At 43.2% G+C, this 16,846-nt stretch overlaps 1 protein-coding gene across 3 annotated transcripts in view; it reads left to right on the top strand.

The window, feature by feature from the left end:
* LOC144152516 (uncharacterized) overlaps positions 1–14,968 on the top strand; it is a 143,771-nt gene extending 128,803 nt beyond the window's left edge. For all 3 annotated transcript variants that reach the window (XR_013319182.1, XM_077683808.1, XM_077683809.1), the window contains exons 14-15: positions 1,260–1,393; positions 14,790–14,968. Coding sequence is in view for 2 of the 3 variants with exons in the window: in XM_077683808.1 (XP_077539934.1) it covers positions 1,260–1,393; positions 14,790–14,909 (254 nt within the window). In the remaining variant the exon portion in view is untranslated. The remainder of the gene's footprint in view (positions 1–1,259; positions 1,394–14,789) is intronic.
* Positions 14,969–16,846: the final 1,878 nt, after the last annotated feature.

A 16,846-nucleotide genomic window follows, 5' to 3' on the forward strand; every position in this document is an offset into this window, starting at 1 on the left:
TTATGACATGCATTTGTAACGAAAGCCAGAAGGCACTCGGAAGATTTTAGAGAGGCAACAAAGCCCTTTTGCTGCGCCATGAACGAACTCCGAACACATCCGAACACACCTTTTTCAACATCTCAAAAATGGACAGATGATGGCAAGAGGCAAGAATGGATTCTCTGGCTAAAAGGACCAACAACGCGGTTGACGGGAACACCGTATGAATTGCTAACACTGGTTGTGCCAAGAGGGGCTTCATAGACTGCATCTTTAACTAAAAATGTTTCTCCTGAATGAACTGCATTATTTTTTTCTTTTTCGGGGGGGGGGTAAAGTTGGTGAACAATTACACACCGCCATTTTGAACTATGGGTCAGTTCCTAGCAAGGCCCCCCCCCCCCCCCTTCAAAAAAAAAAAAAAAATGCCCTGCACTTTGAGCGGGGCGCTTGCTCGGTATTTTTACGGTATACACTGATATGTTGCACATTTTTTGCGACCGAGGAAAAATTGTGTGCTAGAGTACCCAAAATCTTTTCTCGTGGGCAGGAAAGTGTTCAGAGAACACGAGTTTTGTTCATCCAGAAGACTGCCTTGTCCCAATAACAATGGTGCCCACTGCATGGCTAAGTCCAGATGCAGTGTTATGGCCCACTTACGGCAAACCCTGTTCTAACGCAAAGCTGCTGCAAACAAATCTTGGTTTCCTGCTTGTCCACATCTAGCAAAAGTCTGTGCCAAGGAGTGCAGATGCTGCAGTGGCCATCTGCTGGCAAGTTTCCCCTGAGGCCTCCCATTGTGCCGCTGAATCTTGCTGGTGCGACTGGCCTGAGCCAGGAGTGGGCGGTTGTGGCGGGTGGGCCACTCGGTTGCGTCACTGGAATGCTGACGTGCAGTGAGCACAGTCAAGACTATGTTGTCAGTGCCGGCCTCTCTTGCATCACTGCCAGTGCTGTGCAGTGCAGAATTTGGAAGCTTTAAAATATCCCTTGCAACTGTTAAGCGAGACCCTTCGATGCCTTGGGTGCAGTTTTCAGGCGGTGATGATGACGTTTACCTGCGTAAGCATTCAAGAACCATGTCTAACAGCTGCACAACAACTGCTCCTGTAGGGCACCTTGGGAGCACCTGAAGCGTGTCCCTCCTCTTTGAAACAGCCCAGTGGGTGTGGGACAAGCTCTGGCGGAGGCGATTGGGCCGTTATTGCTCAAGAGGGTGTTGAGTGCGGGGGGACTCCTTGGGGAGGCGTGTGTAACGAAGGATGGGGCCGACACAGGGCTCGTTCGCGGGGTGGACGCCTGCAAGCAGTACCTGTACATCTCCACCCCGGAACCCGCTGACCGGCTGGCCGAGGTGAACGCCCTTGTCCGGGGAGACCTGCACCTGCCTGGGTCGTGCCTGGCCGCCCAGGTGAGAGCAGCAAGAAATCGGGCACACTACAGTGCAGTCAACGCCCGTTACTGTAGCGGACTCTCCTTATCCGGAAAAAACGTCCACTGTAGCCGAAGTATGCAGTATCCAACAGAGAGCGCGGAGGGGGTATATGAGCGCAGAAGTTGGTACTTTGACCGATATTGCATATACACACTATAGACGCTTTGTTCGTTCTACACACCTGCAGCACCTCTGCACAGTGTTCGCATGGGGACAAAGAATCGCCTAAAGACCGTTTCCAAAGCTTAGCACCGGCGCTTGGAACAGGCCTAGCACATGCGGTCATTTAAAGAAGCATGATAATCTGAGTAAATAAAGCAAGAGTATGACTAGGAGCAATTATTAACCAGCTATAAAAATCAGTTGTGGCCATCAGAATTAGCTAGGCTCTTTCAAATACCTTTGTGCCAGACAAGTTTACCAAAAACCGTTCGTCACACAAATCGGATCGCTGCCTGATGTTCCCCCCATTTTTTATTATTTTAGTATGGTCATTGAAACAGCTGACGGGAAATAATCTGATGAAGGACAGATGTGAAATCGAAAGTTAGACCAGTTGGACTGCGCACGGCCACCGGCATATTGCACACAATAGATGGGAACCAGCCCCCCTACTTGAGGCATTTCTTACCTTTTTCACCAAACGGAATGGGAGTGATGCATGCGTGGGAATAATAAAGACCGAACTTCACTGAACCTGAGTTCTTTATTACATAAAAAAAACTGTGACGAGAGCCGACTCGACTCCGGGTGCACCACTTCGCATATTCGATAGCGCTGTTGTAGTTCAATCTCACGGGAGTCGCATTTGTAGGCAGCAGCCTTGTTCTTGACGATCAAGCGGACCGGACCGTCTGGTTATAGAGGCCTGTACTTCTGGCAGTGTTGGCCTGTTTTTTGCCATGTTCGACAGCGTTAATTATACTAAATTTATCCGACAGTGAAACCAGCTACCCTGCCGCTCATGCCACTCGTTGCACACAAAAAAAAAAGGCCACTGGCACTGGCTTGGCTTGGCTATGGTGGCTAGTATTGGCTGCGCCAACGACCCAGCTGCCAACAATGCGGCCAGACATAACAGTTTTCTCGCCAACCTAAACAAAGCATATGTGCATAAGCATATCGGGTGCTGGCCCCGCAGAAGTCCGCTATAAGCATTCATTCGAAACAATTTTCGCCTAAAATTTAGTTTGTTGTAGTTGATAGTCTTCTCTAGCTGGGTCCAATATGAGCGGATGGGACTCCATTTAAAATGCATGGGGACCAGACAAACCAACATAAATGGTAAGTTCTAACTGGAAGTCCGTTGTTGCCAGATTGGCTGTAACAAGCGTAGACTCTAAAAAGCATGTGTTAATTTGGTCAACAACAACAAAACAAAAAATGCTTCTACTGGAAATTTCAGTTTCAAGAAACAAACAACTTGGCAAAAAAGAATATACAGTCGAGTCCACTTATAACAATTTCCAAGTGCCAAGGAAATTTCATTATTATAAGCGGGTTGCAAAAAAAAAGACACAATACTGAGTACAGAACATTTTATCTGCATGCAGGCAAGGTCTTACTACTACTAATTTGCGAAAAAGAAGCCATCGTTGGTCAGCTTTGTTTGCCGCTTGCAAAGCTGGTGCATTCAAAAGCATCTGCACGTGCATTACCTAGCTGAGAAGTCCCCAGGGGACTGTGTCATACTTTGGGCCTCCTTCAAAAACACTACCCGAGTAAGCTGCCCAGCCGCGTCGTCAGAGTCGTCACTGTTACCGCTGTCTGCAGCACGCACAAGTGCAACAATTGCCTCTTCAGTGAGTTTTCCAAAAACATTGGCCCTGACGTACCTTCGACGGAATAACGGAGGCAGTTGAACAGGCACCCGGTCAAATTCAAAAAACAGTGCGCACATGACACAGCAACCCACCTGCAGTGCTGCTTGCAGTGACAAAGTGCCAGCGCTGGGAGGGGGGTTTGGGAGGACAAACCCCCCTCCCTTCCCTTTTTGCTCCCTTCTTTCTCTTGCTTCCTCGTCAGCAGCGCAGTTTACTCGTTTTCTGAGGGGTGAAAGGAATGCAAGGCCAGCGGCATGGAAAGCCGCCGGCCGCTCACATTTTGGGTGCACGCTGTAAACGGATTCAATCATTACATCCGATATCGCGGCTCTGGAGCATTGTAATAACTGGTTTATTTTACCTTAGAAGGCATACAAAAGTGGGCGGTGCCATAGTAGTTCATTGTTCTAACCAATATATTGTTATAAGAATCAATCATTACATCTGATATCATGGCTCTGGAGCATTGTAATAAGTGGTTTATTTTACCCTAGAAAGCATACAAAAGTGGGCGGTGCCATAGTAGTTCATTGTTCTAACCAATATTTTGTTATAAGAATCAATCGTTACATACGATATCGCGGCTCTGGAGCATTGTAATAAGTGGTTTATTTTACCATAGAAAGCATATGAAAGTGGGCGGTGCCATAGTAGTTCATTGTTCTAACCAATATATTGTTATAAGAATCAATCATTACATCTGATATCATGGCTCTGGAGCATTGTAATAAGTGGTTTATTTTACCCTAGAAAGCATACGAAAGTGGGCGGTGCCATAGTAGTTCATTGTTCTGACCAATATATTGTTAAGAATCAATCGTTACATCCGATATCGCGGCTCTGGAGCATTGTAATAAGTGGTTTATTTTACCCTAGAAAGCATACGAAAGTGGGCGGTGCCATAGTAGTTCATTGTTCTAACCAATATATTGTTATAAGAATCAATCATTACATCTGATATCATGGCTCTGGAGCATTGTAATAAGCAGTTTATTTTACCCTAGAAAGCATACGAAAGTGGGCGGTGCCATAGTAGTTCATTGTTCTAACCAATATATTGTTATAAGAATCAATCCAATCGTTACATCCGATATCGTGGCTCTGGAACATTGTAATAAGCGGTTTATTTTACCCTAGAAAGCATACAAAAGTGGGCGGTGCCATAGTAGTTCATTGTTCTAACCAATATATTGTTATAAGAATCAATCCAATCGTTACATCCGATATCGTGGCTCTGGAACATTGTAATAAGCGGTTTATTTTACCCTAGAAAGCATACAAAAGTGGGCGGTGCCATAGTAGTTCATTGTTCTAACCAATATATTGTTATAAGAATCAATCCAATCGTTACATCCGATATCGTGGCTCTGGAACATTGTAATAAGCGGTTTATTTTACCCTAGAAAGCATACAAAAGTGGGCGGTGCCATAGTAGTTCATTGTTCTAACCAATATATTGTTATAAGAATCAATCCAATCGTTACATCCGATATCGTGGCTCTGGAACATTGTAATAAGCGGTTTATTTTACCCTAGAAAGCATACAAAAGTGGGCGGTGCCATAGTAGTTCATTGTTCTAACCAATATATTGTTATAAGAATCAATCCAATCGTTACATCCGATATTGTGGCTCTGGAACATTGTAATAAGCGGTTTATTTTACCCTAGAAAGCATACAAAAGTGGGCGGTGCCATAGTAGTTCAATGTTCTGACCAAGATATCGTTATAAGAATCAATCATTACATCTGATATCGTGGCTCTGGAGCATTGTAATAAGTGGTTTATTTTACCCTAGAAAGCATACAAAAGTGGGCGGTGCCAAAATAGTTCAATGTTCTGACCAATATATCGTTATAAGAATCAATCGTTACATCTGATATCGTGGCTCTGGAGCATTGTAATAAGTGGTTTATTTTACCCTAGAAAGCATACAAAAGTGGGCGGTGCCATAGTAGTTCATTGTTCTAACCAATATATTGTTATAAGAATCAATCGTTACATCCGATATCGTGGCCTGGAGCATTGCAATACGCGGTTTATTTTACCCGAGAAAGCATACCAAAGTGGGCGGTGCCATAGCAGTTCATTGTTCTAATCAATATATTGTTATAAGAATCAATCGTTACATACGATATCGCGGCTCTGGAGCATTGTAATAAGTGGTTTATTTTACCCTAGAAAGCATACGATAGTGGGCGGTGCCATAGTAGTTCATTGTTCTGACCAATATATTGTTAAGAATCAATCGTTACATCCGATATCGTGGCTCTGGAGCATTGTAATAACTGGTTTATTTTACCTTAGAAAGCATACAAAAGTGGGCGGTGCCATAGTAGTTCATTGTTCTAACCAATATATTGTTATGAGAATCAATCCAATCGTTACATCCGATATCGTGGCTCTGGAGCATTGTAATAAGCGGAAAGCATACGAAAGTAGGCTGTGCCATAGTAGTTCATTGTTCTAACCAATATATTGTTATAAGAATCAATCATTACATCTGATATCATGGCTCTGGAGCATTGTAATAAGTGGTTTATTTTACCCTAGAAAGCATACAAAAGTGGGCGGTGCCATAGTAGTTCATTGTTCTAACCAATATATTCTTATAAGAATCAATCGTTACATACGATATCGCGGCTCTGGAGCATTGTAATAAGTGGTTTATTTTACCCTAGAAAGCATATGAAAGTGGACGGTGCCATAGTAGTTCATTGTTCTAACCAATATATTGTTATAAGAATCAATCATTACATCTGATATCATGGCTCTGGAGCATTGTAATAAGTGGTTTATTTTACCCTAGAAAGCATACGAAAGTGGGCGGTGCCATAGTAGTTCATTGTTCTGACCAATATATTGTTAAGAATCAATCGTTACATCTGATATCGCGGCTCTGGAGCATTGTAATAAGTGGTTTATTTTACCCTAAAAAGCATACGAAAGTGGGCGGTGCCATAGTAGTTCATTGTTCTAACCAATATATTGTTATAAGAATCAATCATTACATCTGATATCATGGCTCTGGAGCATTGTAATAAGCGGTTTATTTTACCCTAGAAAGCATACGAAAGTGGGCGGTGCCATAGTACTTCATTGTTCTAACCAATATATTGTTATAAGAATCAATCCAATCGTTACATCCGATGTCGTGGCTCTGGAACATTGTAATAAGCGGTTTAATTTACCCTAGAAAGCATACAAAAGTGGGCGGTGCCATAATAGTTCATTGTTCTAACCAATATATTGTTATAAGAATCAATCCAATCGTTACATCCGATATCGTGGCTCTGGAACATTGTAATAAGCGGTTTATTTTACCCTAGAAAGCATAGAAAAGTGGGCGGTGCCATAGTAGTTCATTGTTCTAACCAATATATTGTTATATGAATCAATCATTACATCCGATATCATGGCTCTAAAGCATTGTAATAAATGGTTTATTTTACCCTAGAAAGCATACAAAAGTGGGCGGTGCCAAAATAGTTCAATGTTCTGACCAATATATCGTTATAAGAATCAATCATTACATCTCATATCGTGGCTGTGGAGCATTGTAATAAGTGGTTTATTTCACCCTAGAAAGCATACAAAAGTGGGCGGTGCCAAAATAGTTCAATGTTCTGACCAATATATCGTTATAAGAATCAATCGTTACATCTGATATCGTGGCTCTGGAGCATTGTAATAAGTGGTTTATTTTACCCTAGAAAGCATACAAAAGTGGGCGGTGCCATAGTAGTTCATTGTTCTAACCAATATATTGTTATAAGAATCAATCGTTACATCCGATATCGTGGCCTGGAGCATTGCAATACGCGGTTTATTTTGCCCTAGAAAGCATACCAAAGTGGGCGGTGCCATAGCAGTTCATTGTTCTAATCAATATATTGTTATAAGAATCAATCGTTACATACGATATCGCGGCTCTGGAGCATTGTAATAAGTGGTTTATTTTACCCTAGAAAGCATACGATAGTGGGCGGTGCCATAGTAGTTCATTGTTCTGACCAATATATTGTTAAGAATCAATCGTTACATCCGATATCGTGGCTCTGGAGCATTGTAATAACTGGTTTATTTTACCTTAGAAAGCATACAAAAGTGGGCGGTGCCATAGTAGTTCATTGTTCTAACCAATCTATTGTTATAAGAATCAATCGTTACATCCGATATCGTGGCTCTGGAACATTGTAATAAGCGGTTTATTTTACCCTAGAAAGCATACAAAAGTGGGCGGTGCCAAAATAGTTCAATGTTCTGACCAATATATCGTTATAAGAATCAATCATTACATCTGATATCGTGGCTCTGGAGCATTGTAATAAGTGGTTTATTTCACCCTAGAAAGCATACAAAAGTGGGCGGTGCCAAAATAGTTCAATGTTCTGACCAATATATCGTTATAAGAATCAATCGTTACATCTGATATCGTGGCTCTGGAGCATTGTAATAAGTGGTTTATTTTACCCTAGAAAGCATACAAAAGTGGGCGGTGCCATAGTAGTTCATTGGTCTAACCAATATATTGTTATAAGAATCAATCGTTACATCCGATATCGTGGCCTGGAGCATTGCAATACGCGGTTTATTTTGCCCTAGAAAGCATACCAAAGTGGGCGGTGCCATAGCAGTTCATTGTTCTAATCAATATATTGTTATAAGAATCAATCGTTACATACGATATCGCGGCTCTGGAGCATTGTAATAAGTGGTTTATTTTACCCTAGAAAGCATACGATAGTGGGCGGTGCCATAGTAGTTCATTGTTCTGACCAATATATTGTTAAGAATCAATCGTTACATCCGATATCGTGGCTCTGGAGCATTGTAATAACTGGTTTATTTTACCTTAGAAAGCATACAAAAGTGGGCGGTGCCATAGTAGTTCATTGTTCTAACCAATATATTGTTATATGAATCAATCATTACATCTGATATCATGGCTCTGGAGCATTGTAATAAGTGGTTTATTTTACCCTAGAAAGCACATGAAAGTGGGCGGTGCCATAGTAGTTCATTGTTCTAACCAATATATTGTTATAAGAATCAATCATTACATCTGATATCATGGCTCTGGAGCATTGTAATAAGTGGTTTATTTTACCCTAGAAAGCATACGAAAGTGGGCGGTGCCATAGTAGTTCATTGTTCTGACCAATATATTGTTAAGAATCAATCGTTACATCTGATATCGCGGCTCTGGAGCATTGTAATAAGTGGTTTATTTTACCCTAGAAAGCATACGAAAGTGGGCGGTGCCATAGTAGTTCATTGTTCTAACCAATATATTGTTATAAGAATCAATCATTACATCTGATATCATGGCTCTGGAGCATTGTAATAAGCGGTTTATTTTACCCTAGAAAGCATACGAAAGTGGGCGGTGCCATAGTAGTTCATTGTTCTAACCAATATATTGTTATAAGAATCAATCCAATCGTTACAACCGATATCGTGGCTCTGGAACATTGTAATAACCGGTTTATTTTACCCTAGAAAGCATACAAAAGTGGGCGGTGGCATAGTAGTTCATTGTTCTAACCAATATATTGTTATAAGAATCAATCCAATCGTTACATCCGATATCGTGGCTCTGTAACATTGTAATAAATGGTTTATTTTACCCTAGAAAGCATACAAAAGTGGGCGGTGCCAAAATAGTTCAATGTTCTGACCAATATATCGTTATAAGAATCAATCATTACATCTGATATCGTGGCTCTGGAGCATTGTAATAACTGGTTTATTTTACCCTAGAAAGCATACAAAAGTGGGCGGTGCCAAAATAGTTCAATGTTCTGACCAATATATCGTTATAAGAATCAATCGTTACATCTGATATCGTGGCTCTGGAGCATTGTAATAAGTGGTTTATTTTACCCTAGAAAGCATACAAAAGTGGGCGGTGCCATAGTAGTTTCATTGTTCTAACCAATATATTGTTATAAGAATCAATCGTTACATACGATATCGCGGCTCTGGAGCATTGTAATAAGTGGTTTATTTTACCCTAGAAAGCATACGATAGTGGGCGGTGCCATAGTAGTTCATTGTTCTGACCAATATATTGTTAAGAATCAATCGTTACATCCGATATCGTGGCTCTGGAGCATTGTAATAACTGGTTTATTTTACCTTAGAAAGCATACAAAAGTGGGCGGTGCCATAGTAGTTCATTGTTCTAACCAATCTATTGTTATAAGAATCAATCGTTACATCCGATATCGTGGCTCTGGAACATTGTAATAAGCGGTTTATTTTACCCTAGAAAGCATACAAAAGTGGGCGGTGCCAAAATAGTTCAATGTTCTGACCAATATATCGTTATAAGAATCAATCATTACATCTGATATCGTGGCTCTGGAGCATTGTAATAAGTGGTTTATTTCACCCTAGAAAGCATACAAAAGTGGGCGGTGCCAAAATAGTTCAATGTTCTGACCAATATATCGTTATAAGAATCAATCGTTACATCTGATATCGTGGCTCTGGAGCATTGTAATAAGTGGTTTATTTTACCCTAGAAAGCATACAAAAGTGGGCGGTGCCATAGTAGTTCATTGTTCTAACCAATATATTGTTATAAGAATCAATCGTTACATCCGATATCGTGGCCTGGAGCATTGCAATACGCGGTTTATTTTGCCCTAGAAAGCATACCAAAGTGGGCGGTGCCATAGCAGTTCATTGTTCTAATCAATATATTGTTATAAGAATCAATCGTTACATACGATATCGCGGCTCTGGAGCATTGTAATAAGTGGTTTATTTTACCCTAGAAAGCATACGATAGTGGGCGGTGCCATAGTAGTTCATTGTTCTGACCAATATATTGTTAAGAATCAATCGTTACATCCGATATCGTGGCTCTGGAGCATTGTAATCAGTGGTTTATTTTACCCTAGAAAGCATACAAAAGTGGGCGGTGCCATAGTAGTTCATTGTTCTAACCAATATATTGTTATAAGAATCAATCGTTACATACGATATCGCGGCTCTGGAGCATTGTAATAAGTGGTTTATTTTACCCTAGAAAGCACATGAAAGTGGGCGGTGCCATAGTAGTTCATTGTTCTAACCAATATATTGTTATAAGAATCAATCATTACATCTGATATCATGGCTCTGGAGCATTGTAATAAGTGGTTTATTTTACCCTAGAAAGCATACGAAAGTGGGCGGTGCCATAGTAGTTCATTGTTCTGACCAATATATTGTTAAGAATCAATCGTTACATCTGATATCGCGGCTCTGGAGCATTGTAATAAGTGGTTTATTTTACCCTAGAAAGCATACGAAAGTGGGCGGTGCCATAGTAGTTCATTGTTCTAACCAATATATTGTTATAAGAATCAATCATTACATCTGATATCATGGCTCTGGAGCATTGTAATAAGCGGTTTATTTTACCCTAGAAAGCATACGAAAGTGGGCGGTGCCATAGTAGTTCATTGTTCTAACCAATATATTGTTATAAGAATCAATCCAATCGTTACATCCGATATCGTGGCTCTGGAACATTGTAATAAGCGGTTTATTTTACCCTAGAAAGCATACAAAAGTGGGCGGTGCCATAGTAGTTCATTGTTCTAACCAATATATTGTTATAAGAATCAATCCAATCGTTACATCCGATATCGTGGCTCTGTAACATTGTAATAAATGGTTTATTTTACCCTAGAAAGCATACAAAAGTGGGCGGTACCAAAATAGTTCAATGTTCTGACCAATATATCGTTATAAGAATCAATCATTACATCTGATATCGTGGCTCTGGAGCATTGTAATAACTGGTTTATTTTACCCTAGAAAGCATACAAAAGTGGGCGGTGCCAAAATAGTTCAATGTTCTGACCAATATATCGTTATAAGAATCAATCGTTACATCTGATATCGTGGCTCTGGAGCATTGTAATAAGTGGTTTATTTTACCCTAGAAAGCATACAAAAGTGGGCGGTGCCATAGTAGTTCATTGTTCTAACCAATATATTGTTATAAGAATCAATCGTTACATCCGATATCGTGGCCTGGAGCATTGCAATACGCGGTTTATTTTACCCTAGAAAGCATACAAAAGTGGGCGGTGCCATAGCAGTTCATTGTTCTAACCAATATATTGTTATAACAATCAATCGTTACATACGATATCGCGGCTCTGGAGCATTGTAATAAGTGGTTTATTTTACCCTAGAAAGCATACGAAAGTGGGCGGTGCCATAGTAGTTCATTGTTCTGACCAATATATTGTTAAGAATCAATCGTTACATCCGATATCGTGGCTCTGGAGCATTGTAATAACTGGTTTATTTTACCTTAGAAAGCATACAAAAGTGGGCGGTGCCATAGTAGTTCATTGTTCTAACCAATATATTGTTATAAGAATCAATCGTTACATACGATATCGCGGCTCTGGAGCATTGTAATAAGCGGTTTATTTTACCCTAGAAAGCATACAAAAGTGGGCGGTGCCATAGTAGTTTATTGTTCTAACCAATATATTGTTTAAGAATCAATCGTTACATCTGATATCGTGGCCTGGAGCATTGCAATAAGCGGTTTATTTTACCCTAGAAAGCATACAAAAGTGGGCGGTGCCATAGTAGTTCATTGTTCTGACCAATATATTGTTAAAGGGGTCCTGAAATACCTTCCGCCGATGCATGGATGTACATGTAACCAAATAAGTCAATGTATTAGCAATCTCCTCCCGCAAGAATTTTGTTAAAACGATGAGTATTAGCTGAGAAATCGTAAATAAAAAAACCGCGCATTATCGTCGCGCCGCGTTTCCTCCTCTTTTCAACTGTTGACGGCGCGCAAGCACTCCCTCCCATGATGCTGCGCTAGTCAGCGGTGACGTTCTTCCGCATTACGCTCCTCCGACTGCCGTCTGCTACGGGCAAGTTTTGTTGACACCATGAATTCCGCACTCCGCTCAAGGATGGATAAGCGAACGAAAAATCTGGCCGCATGTGTGCGGTGGCCTGGCCTTGCCCTTTCGCGGTGTGCGTTGCTGCAGTGCAGCACGTGACTTTTAATCGGCGGCGAACTCGCAGGCGCTGGGGAGGATCTTGCGCTCGGTCCCTTTCATGCACCGCGCACTGTTTATCCAAAAAGCGCCGTATCAGATGTGGCCCCGCTGGTGCCGGGTCTTATTTTGCGGTGGTGGTAATTCCTGCCGGCGCCATGCGAAAAAAGACATTTTAAACCGATACAGAACCCGTGCACAAAACGCTTCAATCATGTGACCAGTTCAGCTTGGGGCGACGCGTGGTGGAGAGCGGCAACGTTGGCAAAACATGCTCAGGCGCGGCTCTGAGCTTTCTAGCGCTGGAGCGAGCGCCTTTCTTTGACGATCTCAAACATCGGTTGCCTTGGCAACAAGGTACAAACCGCCCCAGAAGTCAGTTACGGTTGCGTGATCCCGGTTCAGCTCGGGGCCCCACCTCGCGACATGTGGGCACTGCAGGCATACTACTCACTCTCATTTGGAAGTGCGAGATGCGTTTGGCATTACAGGAGGCGATGGTGTGTGTGTTGTGGACGCCTGTGTTTCGCGATAAAATGCGACGTTGTGCTTCTGCGGGTGGATAGTGTTTCCCATGGTCTGGATTATCTTTCTCGAGCGGCGTACGACTCAACCTCCCACGGGGTATGTGCAGTGTGCGTGGCTAAAAGCCATCTCGGCTTGTGCGCCAGAGTTAAGTGGCTTGCTGTTCGTCCCCGAAAACCGCGCGCGAGGTGAGTGCCGAATTTACGAGGGGCAGGAGGAGGCAATCCATCGTCTGTCGATCGCGGTTCGGACTTGCCACGCATGTTGTGACGTTGTGTTCGTTCGAAACGCATCTCTGGATTGTTTTGACGTGGAATAAAATGTATCCGTCAAACCCGGGCATTCGGCTCAGGGCGTTCTCTGCGATTGCACGAAAGAAGTGCCACGGGGCTTCAACGCTTTCTTTATGATACGTACTCAGGTAAGAGAATATCCATCTCGTGTTATGGCCGTGTTGCATTCAATACGAACGGTTAAGCGTTTGTTTACACTTGTTTCGTTTGTCGTAAAATGTCCAAGCACTCCGACACTCCGCTGGCAGATCAGCCGGCGAGCCGACGCTGAGCAGACGACTCATCTCTTTGCTGGAAGTGCGTGAAAAAGCCGCCCAATAGCAGGATGTCTAGCTCATGACGAACATCTGGGAATCGATGATGTAGACATGTGAAGATGGCGGCGTCCAAAAACACGAAGGAAAGGGTGAGAAATAAGCGACAAACTTTGCAACAAAAGTGTGAGCTTTCCGCTGCGCGTAAAAGAGTAATACTTGGCCCAGATGACCTTGACGACCCAATCTAACGATTGCGCTACTTCATTTAGTGTGCTCAAAATGCCTTTCAGGGCCCCTTTAATCAATCAATCAGCAAAGGAAAGAGATCGGTACATCTGTGCTCCAGGATACTTGTATGATGTGGCCATGTTGAGAGGAAGTGAATTGCTGAAGTAGGTATGATTAACAGTAGTGTGCTTACAGGAAAATGACATAGATTTGCATTTGGTAAGGTTTAGCGGCATCGATGAGTTCTGCCAACATAGTGTTGAGGTCTCGCTGTAGTTTAGTACTGTTTTCAATGTTTGAAATGGCAGAGTATATGACAGTTGTCTGCAAATAGTGTGTTTTGTTTGTATGTTTGTTGGCAGGTCGTTTACGAATATTAAAGAATAGAATACGGGATAAGTCTGCACCATGATGATACGTTAGTTAAGGAGAAGTCATGGTTATTAGCAGCGGTGAATTGCTTGCGGTTGGTGAGAAAGTGTTTAACCCAGGAGACAATATTCGGTGCAGTACCAAGCAAATTAAGTTCACAAAGTAAGTGATTATGAGGTGCATGGTCAAAAGCTTTGGAAAAATCTAGGAATATGGCATCTATCTGTCTGAATATGGCATCAATTCACAGCAACATCGGGAGTAATGCGTGACCTTTTTTGTACCTGATTTGTAAAGTAAGATTGGTTACATTGCGTTTGTAGGAACAAGGCTTACGTTTGTTACTCTTAGAATTCGCATACGACCATACATATATTCACTGCATACATAGCTACCCGCGTTGCTGCTCTGCCTTTCAAGCAATGCTCAAGTGCATAACTCGGAGGCAGCTGTTGTATGGTGCCGACTTTGCAGCTCACAGACTCCCTCTTGTTTTCCTCGAGTTCCGTGCACGAGAACTGCAGCAAATATCGGAGGTTGTGCGTGCAATCTTTGGGGGTACTAGAACTCTGGCAGGCGCCCCTTGCCCCAGGCATGGGAGACGGCAGTCCAGCTAGTACAGTGCAGTGAGTGCCGCCTTCGTACTGGGGCGAAGATTGCCATCAGCGTTTCCCTCCTCTCTCTCAGGCATGGTCCGAGTTGGGAGATGCGGCCCTAACACGTGTTTGTACACTGGACTCCTCTGCAGACAGCCGTGCTGCTTGTCCATTCATTTATGTGGCTGTTTTCGTAGACACGAAGTTTGAAAAAGCTGTGCCTGGTGCTGTATGCTGTTTGCAGGCCGAGCTACTGCAGTGTGGATGGGCTCCGTATGTGGCCCGAGCGCCGCGTGCCTCGCCCAATGCTGAAGGAGAGGAGGATAACGGATGCTTTGATGTTGACGACATCCCTGGCTGCTGATGCCTCTTTCTTTTGTGTGCTCTGACCTTGCCAATAAAGCCGACCCCTTTTAAAGCGAAGCTGCCAGCCTCTCACTGACGATGTTCGTGCGCCAAAACTCACCCGAACTTTCTCTGGCAGTCGTGGGTGTAGTGTAGCAAAATTGAAACGCTTCCCTGCAAAGCTCAATGAGGCCTCCTTGCTAGAGGTTGATGTGCTGCAGAGAGAGAAGGGGATGCAGGCATGCGACAGCACGACGTCCAGCGTCGTGCTGTAAAGTTGACTACGACCACCGTTACCCACAGCTCTGTGTACGATGTGAAGGACGTTGCTCTGCATGCTGCAAGGCTGTTAGCCGCAGGTTGTAAGGCCTAACGTCTCATTTTGTGGTTAAATACAAGCTTGAACCAGCACCCACTCGACAAAGCAACCACTGTACGCAAAGCAGCAGGTACCAATTCATGCCGTGGACCGCAAACACTAGGCCTGTGGAGTGCATACCTGAGAGTTGCTGCAGCTATTTTAGAAAAACGGTGCACACCTCCAGAATAGCACATACTCGCAGTGTGGGATTGGCCAACCAGGGTTGAATCTATAATGCGAATGCTTCGCGACCAACCATCGTCATCGTTATATGCATGTTATTTTGTAAATGTTTGGAAAAATCCACTGTTACCCCTCCCCTGTAACAAAAGAAAAACATAAGCGGAGGACAATACCCACTTCAGCAAAGCTGTGGCAGGTTTAAAGGTGATATAGGTAAAGTAACGGGGCTGAAATCCAACATCAACACAGAATGTGCTGTATACAGTATACAACACTGTATACAACAGTGTTGTATACAGTATCCCTTTGGATTGAGGCAAGGTGTACATTGGCCAAACTGGATGGTGCTTCAATGACCGGGCCAGAGATCACTGGCTGGCTGCTAGGGGTGGGAAGTTGGCGGACCACTGTAAGAGCTGACCACCGCAAGAGCGCTGTGGCTGCACGCCATTCCTGGACCAGACGACCTCGTTGAAAAAAAAAACAAAAAAACGTGACTATCGAGGCGTATTTTATCAAAAAAAGTGAGGGATGAGTGCCATCACTAGCACCAAATGAGGAGTTGTCTTTTACTGAAGATGCTATCAAATCACCCAGTTTAGAATGCGCTAGTCCTCATGTTGGTACCATTAGTAGCACACTTGTAGGCCTGCGTTGTTTCTTCAATGCACTTTTCATCTTAGAGCTGCTGTTAGCAAATGTTAGTGTTCTAAAGAATCTGGCATTATCTGTCTGGGGTTCTGTGTATAAATAAGCGTGGTTTCTCATGAAAAAACAGTTGGAAGTTGGCGTCTGTTTATGTCATTCGTTTTTGTCTGGTTAGTGCCCTCTTCCTCAATCTACTACCATCATTTTTTGCTTCTTCAAAAATAATTTTGAAGAAACATTCTACTTTCTTTGGGGAATATTTTCCCTGACTGCACTACGTGGGAGCACTGCAAAAGGCATAGCGCACATGCATGGCTCGGGTGGAACTGCTGCGCCAATTGCGCCATTGTGCGCCAATTTGCCCTGCTGCGCAGAAACGGCAATTTGCGTGATTATTGTCCATTGAGAGCATACAACGCCAAATTTAGCGGAGTCTTGCCATCACCCGGCAACACTGAGCACTGGCTACACAATAGACGCAGCCGCATCCACACCGCATCCATAGTATGGTGGCCAAAAGGGGGAGGTGACGCCAAGGGCCGGTCAAAAGCGATGCGCCGGTTCATGCCTGGTGCACGGTGGCGCAGCTTTCCGTAGTTCGATGCCCGCCTAGCCGCCCGCTCTACATCTCGGTGCGCAGCGGAAGCGCAAGCCAGCACAAGTTGGCTGCACGCGCAAGTGTACTAAGCACACAAGTGGCCTGGAGTGGCATATACTTCGCAACTCTCACTGAGTACTTCGACACGTGCTGTTCCGACATGCAT

This window comes from Haemaphysalis longicornis, unplaced genomic scaffold (genome assembly GCF_048455015.1).
Source record: "Haemaphysalis longicornis isolate Haplotype H1 unplaced genomic scaffold, Haemaphysalis longicornis Haplotype H1 scaffold_9, whole genome shotgun sequence".
NCBI classification, from domain to species: domain Eukaryota; kingdom Metazoa; phylum Arthropoda; class Arachnida; order Ixodida; family Ixodidae; genus Haemaphysalis; species Haemaphysalis longicornis.